At 41.4% G+C, this 15,550-nt stretch overlaps 1 protein-coding gene across 15 annotated transcripts in view; it reads right to left on the reverse strand.

The window, feature by feature from the left end:
• Positions 1 to 15,550, reverse strand: part of LOC102198956 (ankyrin-3) — a 116,928-nt gene that overhangs the window by 29,390 nt on the left and 71,988 nt on the right. For 10 of the 15 annotated variants that reach the window (XR_001290307.1, XM_013909404.1, XM_013909409.1 and 7 more), the window contains 14 exons: positions 14,584 to 14,781; positions 14,236 to 14,334; positions 13,491 to 13,589; positions 13,275 to 13,373; positions 13,068 to 13,163; positions 11,469 to 11,541; positions 11,274 to 11,330; positions 7,467 to 7,590; positions 3,853 to 3,955; positions 3,007 to 3,057; positions 2,359 to 2,468; positions 1,500 to 1,532; positions 399 to 623; positions 129 to 283 (listed from right to left, as the gene is read on the reverse strand). Coding sequence is in view for 14 of the 15 variants with exons in the window: in XM_013909404.1 (XP_013764858.1) it covers positions 129 to 283; positions 399 to 623; positions 1,500 to 1,532; positions 2,359 to 2,468; positions 3,007 to 3,057; positions 3,853 to 3,955; positions 7,467 to 7,590; positions 11,274 to 11,330; positions 11,469 to 11,541; positions 13,068 to 13,163; positions 13,275 to 13,373; positions 13,491 to 13,589; positions 14,236 to 14,334; positions 14,584 to 14,781 (1,522 nt within the window). In the remaining variant the exon portion in view is untranslated. Of the gene's footprint in view, positions 1 to 128; positions 284 to 398; positions 624 to 1,499; positions 1,533 to 2,358; positions 2,469 to 3,006; positions 3,058 to 3,852; positions 3,956 to 7,466; positions 7,591 to 9,239; positions 11,254 to 11,273; positions 11,331 to 11,468; positions 11,542 to 13,067; positions 13,164 to 13,274; positions 13,374 to 13,490; positions 13,590 to 14,235; positions 14,335 to 14,583; positions 14,782 to 15,550 lie in introns of those variants that run through there. The other 5 variants (XM_013909415.1, XM_013909410.1, XM_013909405.1 and 2 more) reach the window with 4 other exon arrangements.

Here is a 15,550-nt window from a genome sequence, read left to right on the forward strand (position 1 = left end):
ATGTCTTGAGACTCCAGGAGGAAGCCAGAGTACCCAGAGAGAACCCATGCAGAACATGCAAACTCCACACAAAAAAGCCCAACGATGGTTGATAAAATGTGGACCACACCAAATAACCTTCCTGTTACCTTCATCCATTCCAGAAAGCAGCTCTGTGAGGTCTTCTGGTCTAATGTCAGACTGGTGCTCCTTCCACGTGTCACCATTATCACTCCTCAACACGATCAACTCCCTCTCTTTCCCCCGCATTGAACCAAAATGAGGGATCTCCACAATCACAGGACTTTGAGGAAACAGAGCATAAGAATCTTCGTTAAATTGGTGCACAATCTAAGAAAGAAAGAAGAAAAAACCTTTGATTTGCCTCCTAGCCTACTACAAAAAACCCCAAAACCTACCCAAGGAACTGAGCCCCAGCAGGTCCGACCTCCACCAGTCGGCTGACCAGCCCCTCACCCTCTACCATGGGTGGAGGATAGGCCAGTTTGTGTCTTTTAGCCAGGCGACAAGTAATACGTGTGGGTGCCGTGCATTTCCTGGGAGGGATGATGATGCGCATGCCATTGTGGCGGCTGCCCCTCATGGAACCACCACGGGCATCCACCATGAAACTGACCAAGAACCTGCCAGATGAAGAAGAACATTTCAGAGTAGGAAACAAAACAACGACAAAAGAGGAAGATAGACTAAAGCTACGGACACAAGTGGGGAGGACGATTCCCATGCTGTGATCACCGTACACCAAAATAAAGTGAAGGAAAAGACAGAAAGTAACAAAAACAGAGAAAGAGGAAGAGACAGGACGATAGAGAGGAGAAAAACGATGCTTTGAGTTCTGAAACTTGGCTGTTCTCACCTTCACCTGCCTCAGTTTAGGGAACTAAACACTGTGTGAAACTAAACTGGTTGCTAATGAAGTTGTAGAAAGTTTAGTTTCCAGGACTGAGGCTGTAAGTGAGCACATGCCAAAGATTCAGCCCCTGTAAAGCAGCATTAAGTGGTCAAATATTAAACACCAGCACTAATGTTTCAACTTGGGTCGATACGATCGGTATTCTTCAAATCAAGAGCACGTTGTGGCGTCCCACGAATACACCAAATTACACAAATAAGAAGACGGAGTAAGTTTTGGGTAGGCATACAAACCTGCCTGTGCAGCTTTAATTTAAAGCCACACATTGAATTTTCTCCCCATAAGTGTTGCTTGCTAAGCATGTTGCAAACAGTAAAATCCCTGTATATTTTGTCAGAAGACTGAGGTGTTATTTTTTATGTGTAATGAGAGAGTAAGGAATAGCACAATAAAGAAGGAGTCCCAAACATGTCGACTACAAACTTCTAGGATCTAAGCAGTGCAAATGAAACACCAGACCACACAGATGACAAAGGCACAGACGGGAGAGGGAAGAGACAGTGACGAGATGAGAGGGAGACAGAGGTGGAGGAGCGAGTGACATCACTGCGCCATCATGGGTGAGAGCAGCAAACTCAGTCATCACCTGGAGTCATACTGAGGGAGCGGGGAGGAGAAGCTGCAAAATAAACACATGGGAGACAATGCAGGAGGCAAACCCCCAGAACCTAGTTTTAGTAGCAGTTCCATAATCACTGGTGGGATCTCTAATGACTACTCGAGATGAAAGAAGACTAAAAAGGTGAAAAAACAAGGGATGCAGTAAAAATAAGGACAAAAAAATGAGGACAAAATGACAATGAACACAGTAATATTTAAATAAACAGGCACGCTTTGAAGGTAAAATAATGTGTCATAAATAGAAAGAAAGATCCAAAACTTAAAATGATAGATCCCACTATTTAAATTCTCAGTAACACCAAAGATATTTTCAGTTATGTGCAAGTTCTGTGCAAAGACAGCACGCTCTATTCTGAGCAGATCTTAACACTTTATGATGTCGTATATTCAAAGTATGTAAAAGACGCATCGGTTTATCTAAGTGAAACACATGAGCCACTGTACCATGAGCTCACAAAGTATGCGGTTTGTTTCCGTAATGATAAAAATAGAATGACGGCAGTGAACATGGAGGAACTCAAGAGTTTTAGAAGGTGAAGTGTGTCTTGTTGCTTTAATGTAATGTGTACAGTAGCAGCACTGCAGAAATCCCACAGCCCTGCACCTTGTCTGCATCAGTGCTGCAGAGTTTGCTGAATATTGACTCTTTGGGGGAGAGCAAAAGACAGTAAAACATTTGCGTGCAGTAAGCATATAAAATGTGTGATTTCTGCAAATAGTTATATGAATGCACATGCAGTATGTGTGTCGTTTCACATGTACTGTAAGTGTATGCATGCTGGGAAACATCTTCCCAGGCTGGATGAGAGTGCAGCTGTTCTTACCCAGAGTGAATTGGACTAGACACAGTGTTGTGGCTGTGATCCATAGTGTCAGGAGTCCAGCTGTAGCGTCTCATACACTCCGAACTGTAATCTCTGGTCACAGCAAGGTGCTGATTGAGGAAGATCCAAAGACATGGAAAAGAGCACAGAAAGTAAAGAATGGGTTAAGAAGAAAAAGGATGACAAAGAAAACTGACAGCAGATTTGCAAAACTGACTAATGGATCCAGACAAAAGGAACAAGGTGCAAGATGACAAAAAGTGAACAAATTATCACTCACTGCAATGATAGATATGGGCTGATTACATTTACAGCTTCTATTTCACCAATGTTTTCCATCACTGTCCATGGTCTTACAACAGCCAGGACACAAAGGCACTTGAGGCGCATAAATAAAAGATGATACTATATAATTATGATGACTGAGAAACTTGAAACTAAAGATCAGCTTTAATAAAAGAAGAAGGATGTGAACACTGAATCTTGGAACTCTCGTACACTGAAAGGAGCATGGGAATGACTTATGGCAAAGACCCAAAACAAACAAATATACGGAAAAGCAAAACTTGAGAGAAATGGAAGCTGAACCACTGCGAATGAAAAATAACAAAACCGACGAATGAGTCAGACATCCAACGACATTTATACCTTATTGAGTGGGTCAACCAAGTAGGAAATGTCTTTACAGACACTCTGAAGCTTAGGGAAGAAGAAAAACAGTTCAGCAGTCGCATTATAGGTACTAGATGGCCCACACAAATTAATTTATGGTGCCGTGCTTCACTGCAGGATTTGTGCTCCACTGAGGAAAACAATTTTGACTCCTTGAATACATCTTGATTCTAGCATCTACATTCAAAAGGTGACTGTAATTGAAACTTCACTCATCAAAAGGCAGATAATTCAAAGCAAACATAATCTCATATACATAATATTTACAGGTTAATACAGCACCAATTTACCAGGAAGCTCTCTGACATAAGACAGTAAAGTAGTGTTGTTAAATAGTCAAATGATTTCCAAAACATCTGCTTCTATAATTCAAGACAACTACAAAATATCGTTAAGTTTTGTTTGGGATCTTGGGTGATGCTGAAACAAATATTAACAATAATTTCAGGAAAAGAGTTACAGGTTCTTTTATTGCTACAGACCAACATAAACAACGTAATGACAGATGAGCGCTGCAGAGCACTGCAGTTTTCCCTCGGGAAGCTGGAGGTGGGGGGCTCAAAGCTCTTGGGTTTGAATAAAGCTTTCATCAAGGTGCTATATGCTCACTCTCAGCACTTTGGCAAAAGCAGGCATGGCATTAACACTTCTTCTGTTATGACCCTTGTGCAAGATGAATGAAGCTACTCTGATTCTGCCTTTAATCTATCCAATTTGTGTTTTAATCAAGAAAGACAACAATTACAACAAAAAGCAAAGAAGAAAATGTGGATAGAAGGTGACAGAAGGCTTGGAAATGGTGTCGAAAGAAATGAAACTTACCGTGTCTTTTGTAGGAGCCAGAATCTCTTCAATCATCATACTGTCTCGTGCAAAGGAGCTCCGGTTGAGCGTGTTGGACCTATCCGAACTGAAGGAGCGGAGGCTACATGTTACCATGCAACCCAGTGCCGCGGGCAACAACAAGTGACAGGCAGGGGGACACGGCATAAAACAAAAAGCAAGGAATCCATTACTACATGTAACCTCCAGGGGTTTCACTTACTGGACAGAGAGTCCAAAAGTAATATGGGGAAAATAGAGAAGCAGAAGAGTCTGCATTTGAACAGGGATAAGATATTGCAGCACGTTATTCAGAGATGGAAATGAGAGTGAGGTCAGTTTTTTGCATTAAGAGATAGAGGGAAAGAGGAAGAGGAGAAGTAGGCGGCCTGAAAGGAAAAACTAACTACGTCTGCCTGAATGATGACGTATGACAGAATAGCAGACTGTACTTATATGCACCTGGTTGGCAGATAAGAGCTTAAAGTGTTCAATTCTGTGCAGACGTCATCAATGACAGGAAAAGGAACAAGATTCACTCAAAGATATTTCAACTTTTAAATCCGACTCAAGCTCAAAGGCTCACCTTCCTTTATTCTAAGATTAGCTGACCTAGACCTGTTTCAAAGGAGCAAAATACAAGAAGGGAAGCAGGTCTTTTCTATCTATCTTGCTGCAGTCTGCTTTATGGCTGTGTGTGGTGATGTGTGCCTATTTTTGCTGCCTCTTCAGCTCAATGCAGTGCTGCAGATTCATTTCGGGCTTCTTTCTTGTGCTCCTTCTACAGCGATTTGATCATTGCAGAAGATGTGAAATATTCATTTGATGTGCGGTGACTAAACGCTTACCTAAAACATATATTTTTGTGTGTGTGCGAAGAAGCACTTAAATATCATACATGAAAGGTGCGTTGTTGTTGTTGTTGTTGTTTGTGTAGGATACGCAGCTTCAGCTGTGAACAAAGCTGAAAACTCTGCCTTCGTTTCTCAGAGGGTATACTGTATGTGTGTATTGATGCGCCGTGCGTGAGTGCAAAAGGGGGAGAGTGGGTGAGTGAGGGGGAGAAAATGCAGAGCTCAGCGTGTTTGAGTGGGCACGCTATTCAGCACAGAGAGAAGCCCTTTATTCAGCAGAGCCTGCCTACCCCGGCATCGAAGTTACCAAGCAACTCTGTGCGGGCTGAATGGACTCGCTGGCAAGGCAGCGCCGCGCTATCCCCCCCCTCTACTCTGTTCTCACCCCGAACATGTTTGTTTTTTACAGCTTCCTCCTCTTTCTCATTCTCCCCCCAAAAACATCAGCGCTTCTTCTTTTCCTTCTATGTTTTCATTCTTGCTCATTCCCTTTTATGTCCTCCCTGTAGTCAGCTTTTCACTTCTGCGTGTCATCCTTCTCCATAATGATCTCCTTCTCTCTCTGCTTTCTCATTTCCTGAGTCACGATGCTTTAACAATACTGTAAAGTTTATCAGTTCATCCACTCAACTAAAGACTTTTTCAACTTTGCCTCTATCCCACTGCTTTCCTCTAATCAATCAGACCCTGCTCTAACACCTCCTTTCCTCTTTCCACTCCATTCATTTTTATGGGTGGTCACTCATAAAATCTACTTCAAATTTTCAATCTAGCATGTCAAAGTATGAACCAGTTAAGCACTGGGTCGAAGGGATTTTTGTGGACTCACAGAGGCAACTGTAGGCAACTGAGTCATAGTATATCCACGTGAGTGCTGCTGTGTTCGAATGCAAAGTTTCCATCTCTGCAAACCAGAATTGAACAGCAGGAATCATGCCGAATACTTGTGGGACACCTCCAATTATGTCAACAAATTATTAATCCAATGATGTGTCCGATCCCTGGAAGTTACACTCAGAGACACTCCAAAAAAACATAAGGTGCCACATAAGAAGAAGCCACATCAAAACATTAGTAGATTACTCCACACAACTCAAAACTGAAAGATCCGCAAAACAGCTGCTTATATTTTCTTATGTCCAGCAAAACTGTCTCTTTTGCACACCTACATCAAAACAATAGACACAGATTTCACTAAGAGGTATGATTTAAAAAGTGGAGGGATGATGATGATGATCTAAAAATACAACACGTAACAGCAAATGGGTCAAATACGCTACCACGAACAGAGAAACACCAACACTGGATGACACCAATGTCCAATGAATGACTGGTGGTTTGAGTTAGAGTCTTATGAGTGTTGGATTGGGGTTAAAAAGTAGTTCACAGGGTCACAGGGAAGAGACACCATTCACAGATCTTTTACCTACTACTGGTACCACAACTACTACTCTTTTCTTACCTGATTCTAGGGCTAGAATGAGAGACAGGATGCAAGAAAACAAGAAAAAAAGAACAAAATAGCAGAGTGAAAAGCAAAGCATTTTGAAGACGTTCAAGCGTGATGTGACATTGATGCTGTGCTTTTGGTGGCACACTACGACAAGGTTGAGCGAATTTTTCCCGTTTTACATGAGAAGGTGTTTGCGTGTATCCAGCCCACTCAAAAAGCAGACCATGCAATGTCAATGTCATAAATGAAAAGGTAAGGGAAAGAAAAGAACTTGCTCAGCATCACACATTCACTGATCAATACATTATTTTATACATTTCCGCACTCCTGCAAAAACAGTCAGCTTAACAAAGTGTATGTGCAATGTATGTATATGTATATGCAGATTTTAGTATATGTGTCTGTAGTTTGCAGAGGAAGAAAGTTCTATGGAAACTATGGAAGGACTTGATCATTTGTAAGGAGAAGTCAGTGTAATAATAATGTAATAAAACTCTGAAATAGAAAGGTGAGCACAGCTTTTAAGCTTGCATGTGCTCCTCGCTGTATCATTGTACAAAATAGTTCTTTCAAACTAACATTTTGCATAATTCAACGTATTATCTCTCTGTCAAAACTTTTTCCAGGATCAGCCCATCAAAACAAAGTCGTTCACGTGGAATCCCTCCAGTGTTTCCCTTGTTTGCCTTGCCCTGCTGATGTTAGCAGCTTCCTGTCACAGTCAGTGTGTCGTTGTTTTTATCAATCCAGCCATCACAGTGCCATCTGCCATCTGTCAGTGCGGTTACAATACACACTGTGGGGCTGCACAACACACCACCGGAGTGTTTTCATTGGCGCCTGCCATTTTTCCACGACATCCTTTGTCCACTATGTGAAAGTGTAGCTACACCGACACGCAGCTGTTCGCCCAGAGCATCAAAGGTATCAAAGCTTGCTAGCTCTTTGTACATTTTTTTTTTTTGCCCGAGTTTCAAACAGGGTCACACAAAACGCTGAATCATTTAGTCAGGTTGAATCATTAGATGGCAACTTCCCAGCTGCGCTTTCTGGTGACTTCCAATATGCCGTGTTATTGTGTGTGAGCCTATATGTGTTTATGTTGCATATGTATGCATGTGTGTGTGCTCGGTGGAGGGGGCTGTGCATTAAACTATTCAAGAGCAACAAGAACAATATATGTCATATCAACTATGGCATTATAAATCTATGGATTTAGGGTGACCAAATATCGCAAAGATGATGTCACACTGTGAAGTACATCATTAGTTTTAATGTGCATATATATAAAAATGACAGGTGCCTACCTGGCTGAGCGGGCTCCTATGCTGAAACCCATGTACCCCTCATGAGGGAGAGAGTCATCCCCCAACTCTTTGAGGTCCTGAGGCCGCAGGTATTTGTCTGTATCCCCAGTCATTGCATCCTCACCTAGTGAAGGGACGAAATCAGAAAGCCTCCTGTTAACTTCAAAAGCTAATCAGGGCAAGAGAGACGATGCGGCACCCAGCAAAGAAAAACAACCCGACACCAGCCTCTCTTTTATTTGATTAGACTACTTAGAGAGGGCCTTGGCTAATTATCAGCATCCCTCTGCCGTTAAATCAACCCAGACTATCTCACTGCAACTTTTCTTTCTTTCAGTCTATTCTTTTCATTTGTGGCACACCAACAACATGAAGCTGGAACACTCAGCAGCGCCTATGCTGGACTTTAGAGGTGAGACTAATATTAAAAGAGAAAGAGGCAGCAGCAAAGACACTTTGCGGTATATCTAGAGCTCTCCTGTAAAATCAAACGCAGCTCGTTTCAGAAGAGTCAAAGCAGAAGGTTTTATAGCTACCAAAGCCTCAGCACAATAAGCAAAGAATAAGGAGAAAGTGCATAACCGCACCGCACCTCGATCGGCGGACCGGTGAACGATGACACGCCGGTCAATGAAGCCGCCGGGGCGGCTACAGTGTTTCCCCTTCTCCCTCATGTCCGGCTCTGTCCTGCCTGCAACACTCTGCTCCTTCACCGCAGCCCCTCCCCCTACCTTCAATACTGCCGCACTCCGATCACACACCACCACCAGTGTCAAGCAAGAGGACAAGGGATGGCAGCGTTTCCGGTGTCAGATTTCAAAATAAAACCAGTGGTGGAAGGGTTATAAATGAAATTCTCTTTAGTCAAAACTAAAGACAAAGAAAAAAATTAAACCTATTTACTCCCTATGTTTACACTTCATAAATTACAATTATAATGTTCATCAGCTAGTCTTACAAAGAATACTGTGAACATGTTCTCTCAAGTGAAGCAAGGAAATTGATAAAAGATGCAAGATTTTCGAAGACATATCGCAATATTTTAATTATACTAAAGAAATATTTTAACTAATAAATAATCTCTGTGTATTTAGTATAATTTTGAAATCTTGTGCACCTTAATTTTAAAACACTGGGACAGAGAAATATCCATTATAATATCGCTTCTTGTCTGTTTCCAAATCTCAATAAAAATGAAAGCGAAATATGCATATCTTATGATGTGGATGTAGCATATGAAGTGTTATTGAACGCATAACGATATCTTTTATTGTTGTGGCAGAGCGGATAATCCAACTTCCTGCGTTTCACAGATTTTTCTGTCTGACTTCACAGACCTGGAAAGGGATCGACTGCTCGCTGTTAGAATAAAGTGTGGCAGTCCCATTCGTGCTCAGTTATTCCACCACTTACACCCCGACACACACACACAAACACCCTCCTGTTCTAGCCTATATTTTAAAGCATATTCTGAATCCCCCCGCCCAAAAAACAAACAAAAAAAAACAAAGCCTGCCTTTTCCGTCCCTCTAAGATAAAGAAAAAACAAAAACTGTTCACAAATATAAAAAGGATGTTGATTATAGTTCACACAATAAAAACTACGTAAAATCAGTAAAAACGGAAAAAATAATAACCACATGTTATAGTGACAATTTCACATTGTCGCTCAGTAACTCTCACTTTCTTACTTTCTGTCTCTCGATCAATTCTCTGTGGCTTAGTAATTGCACCGGCTATTGAAACTTCTTTTAAACCCCCCGAGCGACTTACCTTTGTCCAGCGCAGCCATATCGATTACAGCTCTGTTCGTGTTTCGGCGGTAATTTCTGTTTCTCTAAAACGCCACAAAACGCCCACGGTGTAAAAACTGCAGAAAGTTTAAGACTATCAAGAAGTCCATTCAATGCTTCTGGTGCTGGTGGAAAAAGCTGCCCTCTCGTCACCTCAAACACTTAACTCCACTCCAACCAACTTGCGTGTTTCTTGCCCGTGCGCACATCCCTGCTGCTTTCGTTGCGAAAATAATGTAGATTAGAACCTCTCCAAGTTTTGCGTCTCCTTGTTGCACAAAAAGGACACGAGGAAACATAAAACAGCCTAAGTCTAAGCCACCTGACATCGGTGGCCACACCGGGGTTAAATCTCTTGCAGGCGGCTCAAAAAAAAGCTCATCTCATTGGATTTAAAGCGAGAGAGAGACAGTGCGTCTCTGGCTCAGCAGCATCCACAACAAACTCCAGTTGAAGAGTGTCAACAGGGGCCGCGGTGGAAGTGTTTACCGCTCTGTGGAGAGCACAGTCAGCTGACAGGTCGTTTCAGCAAATGCCTGGGAACGTCAGCATTTGAAACTTTCACTGAGGTTTTATTCTTCCTCTGTGATGGAAATCCTAGAGGGAGTTTGGCTGTGTGTCAAAGTGGGAGTGGGGCTACAATAATGACGAAATAACCACATAATTTTGCAATTTTTAATCTCTTGAGCAACATTTCACTGTCTAGCTCTTCTGTCTCTGTGTTGCACACAGTGACTACAACTTGCACAAGAGTAAGAGAATGCAAGCAAAGCAGCAACGGTTAACTGCAGTAATGAAACTATTGCAGGCCAATGCCATAGGAATTATAGAAATCTATACTATGACGCTAACAGAGAAAATCAAAGATTTAAGTTATTCTCTATAGATTAGTGGCTGTAGTCATGTATAGAAGTCATAAGGCAGGTCACAATAACACACAAGAAAACACACACACACAACAGCAACCACGGGGAGCTGTTAGAGTCACTCCAGCCTGCAGCTTAATAGGATTGGCTTCCCTCATGTAGGATTAAAACAAGTTGAAGAAAGTCTCCATTTACTCCTGCTACTTCTTTAACACACACCCACATAGAGCAAAACAACAGCATCCTATAGAAAATGAAGGAGTGCAGACCTGAATACAACTGCTGTCTGAAGCCAGTCTGATGGTGCTATTGGGCAAAGTGATTATCAAGGCCACAGAAGTACAACGCTGATGAAATACATGCATGGTATAAACCGTTTATGTGGAGGACATTAAGTCATGGGCACTATATTTCCTATGTGAGGATCTTCAGAACAAACTCATCCCCTAAAACCTGATATGCGTGTATACTTGTTGATTCTAGCTGTATCGCCTCACACAGAAACTCCACACCCCTTGACCAACATCCCCCGAGCAACAGCCTGTGAACGAGCTCATCAATTTTGCAAGAATCTTGGCTGTGTAGTTCCAAAACAAAGGACAGAGGACTGAGTGGACGGTCCTCTGTACCATAAACTTGGCAGAACATTGGCCTGCAGTCCTGAAGCAGCTACTCTGCTGCAAACTATGAAACTTGAATTTTACATACATTGAAAAATGATTTGACAAGATGTATGCCGGCCTCTTCATATTCCAACTCTGCATTTTGATGTGTGTCACATTGATTTTGCTTTCATTTTTTCACAGCTACACAATTTTGTGTCAAATAAAATGGCTACAGCTGGACTTTATTGTTTGTCTGCATGATTAAAGACTAAGGAAAGATAATAAATACAATAAAACAGTATATATGCACAACCCATGGAGCCTTAACAACATAATAACTAAAGAATAACCACAGCATTTAGTTTGAGTGGACAGTGTGTATTCTGGTCAGTGAGTAAGTTCCTTTGAAAACGTTCCCATTACCATGAACAGCAAAGCAGAACAGCAGTACAGCAAAGGCAACACTGTTAGTTCTAGGCAAGGCAGCTCTGTTGTATTAAAGGAAAAGAAGCAAAAAATAGAAGAGAGGATTCAAACCGATACCTTCGTCAACATCTGACAAAGACTCCTCACTGAGAGTTTCTGGCACATTGGCCTGGACTGTGTTTTGGATACACATACAGTGAAACATGCACGTTAATGAGAATGACATCACATAGCACACAGTATATGGGAATTATGCACTTTCATTGATTTTAGGCCTCAGTGATAAAATTTAAAAACATTTTTTTTACATACCTTCATCATCTGACATATCGAGGAATTCATTCATGGTCTCAGGGACATTGATTTTATGCTTTTCGGATGCACTCTGGAAATTCAAAAAAAATACATATATTATATATTCCTCACCTGTTTTTTTAAGCAGTTACAAATGGATTTTCTTAAATTATGATATGTCACATAATCACTTGAAATCACTGCCTTTCACATTGCTACATATTAAAAGAAAGTACTGATAGTGACATTGTTGTTGATATTTTGAAAGTCAGTTTATGCGTGACAGCAAAGGGAACATAAGAAAAGATGATCTTGATTATTACCCACTCTTTAAATATTTTATCAGCTGAAGCTCTGATAAATGTAGTCAGCTGGTGTCAACTTCAGGATATAAGTTGCAAATAAAGTGAAAGCTTCACATATATTTCCTTATTTGGGCCTTAGACTGGTCTCCAGGCCCTGTCATAGCAAGAAGTAGTCATACTGTATTTCTGAAGGCCATCTTGACCCAGATAAGCGATCAGCAAATGTTCCAAAGGCTGCAGATGTAGGCTTAAGAGCAACATAAAACAACAGCAGAGGTCTGTGTACGGTGAATAATAGATCAGGCACACTGAGGTGTGAGGAGATGACCTTGATCTTTTATTCACACTCCTGTGGTTTGAAGCATTTATGACGAATACACTTTCCTGCTGATTGTGCTGGATCCTCAATGACCCCTTTTCCTGGCTCTTCACTCACTGTCCCCCTCACACGCTTGTCACTTCTTCATCACTTCTACATCACTGCCTGTCTTTCTGTACCTCACTCATTAGGGTCAGCTGTTAGTATTGCTGTTAGTAACGTTGGCTATACGAGGGGAATCCTTAAGCTCCAATCTGAGCCGTCCCTTTCTCTTAAGCAGGACAACTTCACACATGTGACACAGCGTGACAGACTGACTTGCAAGCTCATTTGCAGTATTCACACCTTAACTCCACTTACAGTGTGCTGCTGGCTGTCCACGGCCACGGTTTATTTTTGGCAATGAGCTAGCTGCTCGGTAAGAAAACACTAGTAGTTTCACAGACAAATAAAAAACATTATTTCTAATGTTCGCTTTTAAGCAAACAACAACCTTCCTAATCCAACAAACAACCAAAGTGATACTATTTCTAATGCACTGTACAACTTTTAGTTCCGATATTCTTGTTTTTCCCGATGTCAGAGCCCAAAAAGTATTGGAATCAACTCTGAAAGTATCACAGAGTGACAAAGCTGATTTCCACATAGTTAATACCTAAATAAAAATAAATGGCTGCTAAGAAAATAAAACATAGAAGTTTACCCTTCAGTGTCTGGAAAATGAGATTTGCTCATGTTAATTTGCTAAAATGTGATAGCTGTCAGTTTATTATTTAAACTAATGAAGCTGAATCATCAATAAAAATCACACAGTCTCACACACCCAAAAAAAGAAAACATATATTAAAACCTTTCAATAAGAAGCACAGAATCTTTGCCCAGCTGTCAAGTTACACAAAATATCCATCAGTTGATGTATGAAGTAATTATATGTCTTAAGATTGTATGTCTTAAAGCATGTGAGATGGCATTGACAAGAAGTCAGTGTCTTACCATAGTGGCCAAGTTTTCATCAGTCACAGGCCTCAGAGTGTCAACAACAGAGATGTAACCAAGACGGCGGGCAATGGATAGGGCAGTGTTCCCGTTCTTACCAGTGACAAAAACACACAGAGGAAGTTACACACAGAAAGGAAAAAAGCATTCAGTATTTCCTCAAACTTAAGCTCTGCTGTCTAGCCCGTGTGTTTGCGTACTAACCACAGTGAGTTCGTTGGCCGAGGCCCCGTTCTGAAGCAGCAGGTTGATGATGTGGGTGTGGCCCTGCTGAGCAGCTTGGTGTAGAGGAGTGTACCCGTTCTAAGCACAGCCAGACAAACACAATCAGTTTGTCCAGGAAAGATGCAAATACACTGCAGGATTGCAGGAAGGTCTTCAGCGATACAAGACTGTATGTGTGTGATTCTGTGTGTCTACCTTGGTTTTGCCATTGACTCTGGCATGGTTGTGCAGCAGGAAGTTTGCCATCTTTGCATTTCCATAGTGGCAAGCTACATGCAGCGGAGTGTAACCCATCTGGAATGACAAATGATGGCAGAAGAGGCACAGACAATTCAATTAAAACAGGACAGAAAATTACTCACAAGTGCCAACTGCAGACTATAATTTGTTACATCACAGTTTACTAGAGAGCTGGCCTGAATTTTGGAAAGTTTATATTTTAAGTGTAAAATTTACCAGGCAAATATATAAATCCTCTCACATAATGGGATTTCTCTAAATCCTAAATTAAAACTGCATCGTATTTCATCTGCTCTATGAATTATGTATTTGTGTATCATGGAGATCAGTGGGTGAATAACCTCTTTGCTGTAAACAACTGTCCTGTCAGCACAAACACACCACAAATAACCTTGTGTTAGCCCAACCTTTAGCTACTGCAGCTCTTAGTGAACGTGATTATGTGCATGAATGTGTTTGCTGCATCCATAACAACATGATCACCTTCTACTCAGGTAACAATCCTTTATTTATGCAGCAACTGAGATGTCGGCAGACAAGTGAGTGTATGAGCGTGTTAAGCTAAAGAGGAAAATCAGGATAAGCACATAAAGCAAATTAACTGATGGAAGTTAAAAAAGTATAAATATGCAGCAAACCTGCCTACTCAAGTATTTACAGTTTTCCCATGTGTGCAAGAAGTCATCTGAGAAAGCTGTACCTTTGTTTGTGGGTTGACATCAGCCCCATGATTGAGAAGGACTTCAGCAACATTGACCTTGTCCTCCTGAGCTGCTAAGTGGAGTGGTGTTAGTCCGCTCTGTATATGAAAAAAGGAGAAAAACATGCAAATCCACAATTACATTTATTAGGGTGGGTGTGCAGAAGAAGAATGAAAAGTAGGGTGTTTTTCAGAAAACTTGTTTGAGAAGTCTAATGTGTTATGGCAAAAATCATGACAAGTGTTTGTCTACTGGGTAAGAAGGATTGTGGGCCATATACATGTGTAAGCTTAATTACATTTGTAGTAGTTCCTGTATAAATACTAGAGCTATGTGACAGATTCTACCTTGTTGCACACGTTGACATTAGCGTTCTTGGTCAGCAGCAGTGACACCAGATCCACGTTGCCCTCCTGTGCTGCAAGGTGAATTGGGCTGATGCCTTGCCGCGTCACTGCATTGGTGTCTGCACCGTACTCCAGCAGTGTGGTCCCAATTTCCATTTGGTTCTTCTTGGCAGCGATATGAAGGGGCATGTAGCCGTTCTAAGGTCCGCAAGAGAGGCGTAGAGGTTAGGAGGCTGAACCGAGCTCTTCTATGGTTGTAAAACTTAAACAATGGGCAGGGCTGAAGGGTGTGTCTAAAAGTAATTTTCATTTTATCTACAAAACTAAAGATCTATTACATGATAGATGCAGCTGAAAATCAGGATACAGCTTTGATTAAAAATGTTGTAACTTTGCATCAGGACGTATAATCCAGTTTGTCATGAAAACAAACTTACAGCACAAGGGTCTTTCAACTTATTGACAGTCATGAGGCTAGTGTGGCCAGCCTAACGTATCACAGGTAAAACTGATGGGAAAACCTCAGACAGAAGGTTGACCTCAGCTGTTACACACATTCACAACAGTGAAAGTGCTAGAGACAAAGTGTAGAAACAGGAGTGCAACTTAAACGTGAACAGTCACCACCCTGGCTTCCTCCTTGTTGCTACTGTGGAGGAGAGGACCTGAGAGAAAACATTACAAAGTAGCAGGAGGGCTACATTCAAACCTCTGGGTAGCCTTGAGGTCTGCAAGGGAGAAGGTAATTCTAGCTCAAATGAGAGTGAGTAAAAGGATAAGGTGAGTCTGGAAGAGGGAAGAGCCTCTATTTACAGAGCCTAACTTGGCTTCCTTCTTTGATTTAATTTACTACACTGTGTAAAGCAAGACTTATACTTCAAGTCAAAATCCATTTTTTTCTATCTCCATCACTAAGTAGAAAAACATCACACACAGAGCACAGATTATGGTACTGCAGGGATCTATT

The sequence above is a fragment of the Pundamilia nyererei genome, unplaced genomic scaffold (assembly GCF_000239375.1).
Source record: "Pundamilia nyererei isolate P.nyererei 1_Seehausen unplaced genomic scaffold, PunNye1.0 scaffold00024, whole genome shotgun sequence".
Taxonomy (NCBI): Eukaryota; Metazoa; Chordata; class Actinopteri; order Cichliformes; family Cichlidae; genus Pundamilia; species Pundamilia nyererei.